We start from the raw sequence: 9,335 nt of genomic DNA, 5'->3' as shown, positions 1-9,335 counted from the left end.
TGCGTATTTTGTCAAACAGTTCCTAGATAACCTGATGCGCTGTCAACTGATAGATAAAGAAAAATGTTCCATCAAAACCCTTTGACTAATTAACTAGATAAACGACGTAGCATCAAACCCTTTACTAATTAATAGATAAAGACTATATTACTCTCTAAATTACAGGTTTTGGGATGTGATCAAGGACACCTTACGAAGAAAATTCACTTGTTCAATTCACTTATCAGGCTTAAAATGGTTTTTTTTATTGGAAATGGAGTTTTTTTTCTGGGGGAAGGAGGGGGTCTTTGCAGCGTCCTTTCGGCCCCTAACTGCAACCTCTTTCGTTCCTTTTACCATACCTCCGTACATATTCTCTTCCTTCCTCTGACTTTCCAACCTCTCAAACAATTGTTTCATACTGCAACTTCAATGCTTTCCTCTTGTTACATCTTTTGAACCTTTATATGCTCAATTTCCCTTCCAATCTAAGGTATACCGTACCCAGGTTAAGGCTTCTCTTCTTGTAGTTTTCACTCTGTAGACAATCAAGATAAATCAGTAACACACTCTTCAGCAACTGTGCATTCCCTCTCTTCTTCCAGACTTTGTAATTACTTTCCCAGCTAAAGTAATTTCGAACAAAATCGTCCATCTTTTAAGAAGGGTTGTATGGTTGTACCATTCGGGGTTTCCAGTGACGCCAGATAATTCATAGTCGATGAATCAGTCCTTTGGGGTTATGTCTTACTTCATGCTATACAAGTTCCATTGTCTGACCGTCATGTCGTCCCCTTGAAAATTAGTGACAGCAACAACTCAATTATTTCTTTTTTTCTTCAATTCTTCTTCTTCTTCTTCTTCTTCTTCTTCTTCTTCTTCTTCTTCTTCTATTATTCTGTAGATGAAACCTATTCATATGGAACAAGCCTACCAAAGGGGCCACTGACTTGATATTCAAGCTTCCAAAGAATATTATGGTGTTCATTAGAAAGAAGTAAGAGGAAGTAAAGGGAAATGCAGAAAGAAGACATTTCACCTATTAAAAAAGAAAAAAATCAATTAACAAATAGGTAAATAGATAAAAATGTATTAAAATGCAAGACGAATAGTACCAGGGTAGTAATGTATTGCATAGTTGATTGGACTTCTGAAGTTACAATTGCACGACATCCTGGGGTGGGCTGTTCTACACCCCACCCAGCTGTATCACAGTGACCGATAACCTTCATCAGTTCGTTAAATTCCAGCGCTCTTAAGAAAACAACAGTACGAACAGGTGTCAAGTGGAGGAGTGTGTGTGGTAGACGTGGATAAGATAAAGGTTTCAAGAGTGTGTGGGGTTGACTTCGATAAAGGTAAAGGTGTCCTATATTCATCCAAATTCGAGATGTCTTCTCGTTACTTATCTTCTCCCTTGCACCTGCGCAGTTTTCTGCGTGGTCTCCACTTCGAGGTGTTTTGTACGATAACGAGGGGATTTGAGTTTCATGGACGTGAATAGCCTACGTATGTATGAGCATGCAATCAATGTATGTATGTATGCTAATACATGCAATCTATTACTTCAACTTTCTCTCCTGCGAATTTCACAGAATTGGCTCGACCTTGCCGTCCATCTCATAAATCAAACGGAATTGAGAGAGAGAGAGAGAGAGAGAGAGAGAGAGAGAGAGAGAGAGAGGGCGTTGCTTGGAAAAAAGACGTGAGTAATCAGTACTCCATCAAAAAGCATGCAATCATGTCATAATTACAACTGGGAAAACCTCGACGAGGTAATCGTCACCCAGCAGGGTGAAACCATCCATACGAAAGGCTTAAGTTCTCTCTCTCTCTCTCTCTCTCTCTCTCTCTCTCTCTCTCTCTCTCTCTCTCTCTCTCTCTCTCATACTTTCCAGTTTCAAAAGAATCGATATGGCACCCTTCATATAACAGTCTATTCTGTAGAAAGAAATCCACACTTGTGTACGGGTACACATAGTTAATGATCAATCTCTGCAGAAATTTATTATTTGATATATTTACCAATACATAAATGTGGTTTTGTTTCTCCAGTCTATTCTGTGCTGATGTCTTTATAAAATCAACTTTACCTCAGTGCCAGTCGAGATGGCGATTGAATTGTTTGCAGGTTTGTTAATATTTTGTGTACACTTACTTGTAAGCTTTACGCACTTAGCTGCCAAGATGCAAATTAAGAGTAAGTGTGGGCAAAAGAGAAGACAAGACATTGATTGGTGATCATATTAATCATGTGTAAAAGGAACAGAGGGCATTCACTGGCCAAGAAATGTTACAACAAAATACGCAGGCATACACATCGTCAAGTTCTTCATTCTCTGGTACATTGAAATTCTCTCTCTCTCTCTCTCTCTCTCTCTCTCTCTCTCTCTCTCTCTCTCTCTCTCTCTCTCTCTCTCTCTCCTGCAGCAGCAGCGCTGCCGGTTTCTTAGGTATCACGCAATCCAGAAAGAGATCGTTTTCGTAAATGAAAAAGTGTCTCTCGCCTCCGCATTTCGTGACATGATAGAATAATAAAATAGGAGCAGTTTTGGGAAATGATGCTAATGACCTCGAAGCGTTCATTACCTGAGCCTGGATTAAAATAACGATGGTCAGTCGGGAAGAAACTACGATTTGGTGAAGACCCCATTTCTCTCTCCTCTCAACATGGCGTACCTCAGGCGATTGCCACCAGCCCTCTGCGTTTGCTTGAGTCTGCTCAGCGTTGCCTGGACACAAGGAAACACTGTCTGTATATATATATATATATATATATATATATATATATATATATATATATATATATATATATATACATACATATATATACATATATATATATATATATATAGGATATATATATATATATATATATATATATATATAGTATATATATATATATATATATATATCTATATATATACTATATATATATATATATATATATATATGTATATATATATATATATATATATATATGTGTGTGAATATATAATATATATATAAGATATATATATATATTATATATATATATATATATGCATGCAATTCTCATTGCCTTTCAAAAAGGGCTGGAGTAAACGAGACGGGTGTTTAAGGAGCTGATGATGATGATGATGATAGATTAAACCAGCCTTATGCTGGCACGGGCTCTTGCTCCTCAGCAGCCCCTAACCATGAAGGAGCAGTGAGGCTTTTGCCAATGCCAGGTTGGTCTACTGAGTCAGCAGGGAGTGCTTCTCTGAATTAGTTTGTTGTCGAAAGAAATAAGGTTTTTGTTGGGGCCAAGGTAGAATTTCGGAAAGGAGGAGGCTGATTGCAGTGCAGCTGTAGGACAAAACGTGAGCATTTTGAGGTCTCAAGGAAGGCGAGTTAGGCAGGGCGGGAGAAAATGTACGAATAAACGGGAATCCGTTGAACAGTCGAGTGAATCTGATCAATTAACATAAGGATAAATAGGAAGTGTAATGAGACAAAATCTTGCTGCCTTGAGTGAAGAAAATGCGAGACACCAATTTCGAAAGAAATTTGGAAAGGTTCTTTTTTTTTAGTGGAGGATGTTTTAGATGAACTATAACAGGACTTGAACATGGTCAAAGATATATCTTAGATTTTTATTCTTTGGTCTAAGGAGCATTTTCAATATTACTGAATTATCAGTTAACAAATTTGGACGGCAAATATAGCATTAACCTTTCTCCATTTCTTCCAAAGATTCAGAATGAGGTAATTGAGACTGAGTAATTATCTTTCATGGCAAAATTTATATATTTGAAGTCTAAGCGGCGATGGTCACATCAATGCAATTACTTGTTTTATGTAAGTACAAAAATATTCTCTGTTGTAAACAGCAACAGTGTGGAATAGTTTAAAAGAAAACTAGACAAAATCATAGGACACTGTGAATGAACAGTAGAACCTGCTCCTAGAGATAAGTGAGCATATGTCTCCTCCGATGGACTAACAAGTTTTTGAGACATCCTAATCCTTGGAACTCCTGACTAATGTCACTCTTCTTCTGTCAAATACACAGTGAATGCTCAGCTCATGGGGGACCCTATGCTACCTCCTACTTCTGATACTCCTGCTGCTCCTACTACTACTGCTGCTGCTGCTGCTCCTGCTACTACTGCTGCTGCTGCTACTGCTGGTGATAGTCCTACGCCAGCAACAGAAACCAGCGTCGCCGGAGGTAATATTATACAGACAGTGTTACCTGCAGTGATGTATAATATACATACATACATATATATATATATATATATATATATATATATATATATATATATGTATGTAGTATATTCTCATTACACTCGTATTTATATATATATATAAATATATATATATATATATATTATATATATATATATATATATATATATATATATATATATATTATATAATATACACATATATATATATATACATATATAATATATATATATATATATATATATATATATATATATATAATATACGTAGTATATATATATTATTATATATATATATATATATATATATATATATATATATATATCCAGGTTGAAGAGGTAAACGGCATGTCTTTCACAGGTATCGTTTATTACACCGACGTTTCACATCACATGATGCATCCTCAAGGCTGGAAATTATATATTAAGAATACCAAAATCATCACTCGCCTCATAAAAAATCTAAAAAAGCACAAGCAGATGATTTGACATTTACCAAATACAAATTAAAACGAGAACGTTGAAAGGATCACCTACCAAGGTAGGTGATCCTTTCAAGTTCTCGTTTTAATTTGTATTTGTAAATGTCAAATATCTGTTGTGCTTTTTTAGATTTTTATGAGCGAGTGATGATTTTGGTATTCTAATATATAATTCCAGCCTTGAGGATGCATCATGTGATGTGAAACGTCGGTGTAATAATCGATACCTGTGAAAGACATGCCTTTACCTCTTCAACCTGGATGTTGGTCGGGTCTGCTACCCCTATGATTCTATATATATATATATATATATATATATATAATATATATAATATAATATATATATATATATATATATACATATACACGAATACCTGAGAGCGACAGGTATTTGAGGTGGGAGGCGGCATAAACTTACATCCTCTTGCGGTGGCGGGGTGGGTTAAGGCTTCACTGTCGTCCTGGAATTGAAGGTGTCCATGGTTCGCGCCTGTGAGCCGGCAAATCTCTTATTTCCTAAAAAAATTCCCCTTCGGTTAAAACATATATGAAAATATATTAATTCCGAGGTAGAGCGAATTAGATATTAAAGGACATTTGTAGCTCGATATATATATATATATATCATATATATATATATAATATATAAAGGTTTTTTTGCCACAAAGGAAAAAAAATGAAAAAAACGAGTTAGCCGAGTACTTTCGGTCCTATTCGGACCCTTTACTGAGGCATACATAGCATCACGTTTTATATACTTCGTGATCAAGTTATTCATATATATATATATATATATATATATATATATATATATAATATATATATATATATATTCAAAGCTCCTGGGAAGGAGCTTTGAATTCTGAGCATGGAAATTTCCTTTGTGATTTTACTGTGGAAATGATTCACTTCCCATTGAGACATGTTCGTATCTGACTTCTAATTCGGGTTCAGGCAAAACAAAACAAGGAAAAGAGATGAGGTGAGGGCTGTATAGCCTACTCGAACGGGGAGATGTTGCAGATAAACACTGAGGTTCACTTTAAAATCACATATATTTAGACTAAACAAATGCCAGAAGAATGGGAAATAAAAACTATGGACTTCCAGTTGTCCATGCTTTAAGCGGAGCTGTATCGCAAAATCGGACTTACAGTCAGTTAATCCTGCTTTCAGTCGTCCATGCTTTAAGAGGGTCTGTATCGCAATTTCAGACTTTCAGTCGTTCATGCTTTTAATAGGAGATTTTGTATCGCAATTCCCCATTTCAGTTGTCCTGCCTTTAAGAGGAGCTGCATCCCGTACGGGGTAGTGCCGTTAGTGCACCTCATGCGGTGCACTGTAGGCATTAATGAAGCTTCTTTGCAGCGTGCCTTCAGCCCCTAGCAGCAACCCCTTTTGTTCCTTTTACTGTACCGCCTTTCTACTTCTCTTTCTTCCACCTTACTTTCCACCCTCTCATAACAGCTGATTCATAGTGCATCTGCTTTGAGGTTTTCCTCCCGTCACACCTTTCAAACTTTTTTATACTGTCAATTTCCGTTTCAGCGCTGAATGACCTTATAGGTCCCAGTACTTGGCCTTTGGCCTAGACTCCATATTCAATTCAAGAGGAGCTGCATTGCAATTTTTGGACTAAAAGTATCGCAATTTTCAGGAATACGATCGTCCTTCCTTTTTGAGGTCATCGATGAACAAGCAACACTTGTTGTCTGTCGTGATAAAAGTTTATCGTTCTTCAAATCATCTCCACCAATTTCGAGTCGAGGTTGTATCGTCGATAAGCTTCACGAGCAGGTGTGGAAAAAATAATAGTTCCAGGTGTTGTCATCTAGGTATCTTGTGGGTTCTCGTTAATTATCCCCTTTTCTCTTGTGTCTTCGATGTTGTGTATTTCTTCGGTCTTGGGATATATATATATATATATATATATATACAAATATATATATATATATATATATATATATATATATATATATATATATATATATATATATATATAATATATTTTTTTTTTATGTGTCTTGTGCAGTAACGAGAGATTCGAGGCCCATAGATTTGTACCACGTAACGGGCTATATAGTGCCGTCAGTGAACCTCACGTGGTGCGCTGTAGGCATTGTTTAATGTTCTTTGCAGCGTTCCTTTGGAACCCGTAGAAAGAGAGAGAGAGAGAAAAATTGAGGAGTCTCTCAGAGTCTCACAAACTTGCACAGAGAGAGAGAGAGAGAGAGAGAGATATCATGATGAAAATAAGAACTGAGAGGTCAATACTTCATCAAAATGTAGACCGTCACATCATAATTAAAACCGTGAAGAAGGCCTCGGCGAGGTAACCTCCCCCCCTCCCCCCGGGGGTGGGGTTTTTTAAACGTCCATAACCCATTCATCTCTCTCTCTCTCTCTCTCTCTCTCTCTCTCTCTCTCTCTCTCAAGCCATTACCGTGACAAGTGCCAAGCATCGATTCTTATTCCTGTTAATCTATTAGATGGAGAGATCAGCTTGCAATGTTAGGCCTATGAAGTATTAATAATATATGTTATTATTATTATTATTATAGGCGTTGCGACCCCATAAAAGGATGGGAAAAGCTAAAGGTAAAGATCAGTATGGCGTTACGTTTCTGAAAATCCCCCATTTCTCCCACCGAGACGAATTACAATCAACAATCAAAAGGCGAATGATTTCGCAAGCGTCCACAAGTGTCCCTCCCGCCTCCGAAAGTGTCTACGTGACTACATCGAGTTAGGGAATGTAACCATCGTTCGTCTGTAGGAATAATGTGTCGTGGCTCGAAACGTAGGTAAATCAGTCAGCTGCTGAGCCGGGAGAGAGAGAAATCGCTTTGAACAGTTGGCGAGGTACTGGTGACCAGGCTTGAAGACCTTTTTTCATGTTCCTCGGGATTGTCAACATGATGGCGTACTACTTCGGGCGGTTTCCACCAACTCTGCTGGTTTGCTTGATGCTGGTCGGGGCATCTCAACAACAAGGTGAAACAGGCCATTTCTTTTATTGGGTTTTATGTGTGTGTAATATATATATTATATATATATATATATATATAGATATATATATGTGTGTGTGTGTGTGTGTGTGTGTGTGTATATATATATATATATATATATATATATTATATATATATATATATATATATATATATATATAATATATATATATATGTATATATATATATATATATATATATATATATATATATATATATATATATTATAAAGGAGCACATAAAAATGCCAAAATGTAGAAAGCAAATACTACATTTCAGAGACCAAACTGCCTCTCTCTTCAGGCAGGTATAGAATGAGAAGAGTTAAGAAAAAGCAGTATTTATACCAAGAGGTCCATAGGTCTGCTGTTAAGTCACCCTGGTTGACAATTTCTCTTTAATCTTCTTAATCGCTGGTTGGAGGAAGATTTTATCCATAATATCCGAGTCCCACGGATCTCTTTGAAAGATTCATTGTGTTTCTTTGTTTAATCGAAGCTGAATCTACCATCTGGCTTTTGAACCAACAATTGCTGCTGTGAATTATACATGACAAGTTCCAGTTTATTCTGTGATTATGGTTTTTTTTTTGTGGTTACAAATAGTTGAGCTCTGTTATCCATACCTAACTGAACGTTTGTGTTATATTAATCTCGGGGGGAGTGATTTTCTTGTAAAATTGGTCACAGTTGAGGCCAGGGAGTTTGTGCTCCTGTGTCTTCGGGGATTGACTTAGGATGTGAAATTTGTATTCCATTGTTGGGCATCTCCCTGGTCTTGTTTTGAGGGGGATGGTAGAAGATTATGATCGCTTTATGAATTGCTCTCTTAATTATACTTTAAAGATGATAGCTGCCCACGGGTAAGTTCAATCACTTTTTCCAGGAAATTTGGGGAACAAATCCATAAGGCTCTCAAGAATACATTGCTGGCTACGCCAATTTTGACAGAAGTGTCATGATAACTAAAATAATGAATGTATGGAAGTGAAAATGTTGGTTTTCTGTATATGGTAAATTTGTATTCTGTCGTGTATCTTAATTACTAAAATATCAAGGAAAGTAATTTTGTTGCCAATTTCCCCATTCAACTTTGAATTTGATGTAGGACACTAACGCATTTAATTTTGAAAGAAATTTATTTAGATTGCCAAGGAATATGGTGTTCATATTTAAAAAGTATCAGAAAATAATAGAAAATACAGAAAGAAGAAATTTTCAGATAGTAGTTATCCTTGAATGCAAAAAAAAAAATATATTCTCTGGTGTTACTCCTGACTAATGTCATACTTCTTTCATGTGTAGGCACAGAGACTACCGCTGTCCCACCTGCTGTAGACACTACAACTGGGAACTCTATCTCTGAAGGTGAGATGTCTCAGACAAAGTATTACCAGCAGCGATGCTTGTTAACAACATGAAGTCATTTTAGACAGCTGAGTTCTGAGGAATAATGACGAGCTGTCTCCGAGTGAAGAACTCAGAATAAATAAATAAATGAATAGTTTAGGTTCTTTATGGAGTCCAAAGCTCGTATTGCCTATAATATACATATTTGTATGTATGTATGTATATATATATATATAGATATAATATATATATATATATATATATATATATATATATATATATATATATATATATATATAAATG

The 9,335-nt window shown here is 36.0% G+C and overlaps 2 protein-coding genes across 2 annotated transcripts in view; one reads left to right on the top strand and one right to left on the bottom strand.

Moving 5' to 3' along the window:
• Positions 1 to 9,335, bottom strand: part of LOC135196870 (uncharacterized) — a 74,296-nt gene that overhangs the window by 17,466 nt on the left and 47,495 nt on the right. The window lies entirely within an intron of this gene.
• The window catches only part of LOC135197312 (mucin-7-like), a 12,284-nt gene continuing 5,536 nt past the window's right edge, over positions 2,588 to 9,335 (top strand). The window contains exons 1-3 of the mRNA XM_064224452.1: positions 2,588 to 2,722; positions 4,016 to 4,174; positions 8,988 to 9,050. Of these exons, the coding sequence (XP_064080522.1) occupies positions 2,650 to 2,722; positions 4,016 to 4,174; positions 8,988 to 9,050 (295 nt within the window). The 5' untranslated portion in view covers positions 2,588 to 2,649. The remainder of the gene's footprint in view (positions 2,723 to 4,015; positions 4,175 to 8,987; positions 9,051 to 9,335) is intronic.

Source organism: Macrobrachium nipponense, chromosome 18 (genome assembly GCF_015104395.2).
Source record: "Macrobrachium nipponense isolate FS-2020 chromosome 18, ASM1510439v2, whole genome shotgun sequence".
NCBI classification, from domain to species: domain Eukaryota; kingdom Metazoa; phylum Arthropoda; class Malacostraca; order Decapoda; family Palaemonidae; genus Macrobrachium; species Macrobrachium nipponense.
This window is presented reverse-complemented; position numbering and strand designations above follow the sequence as displayed.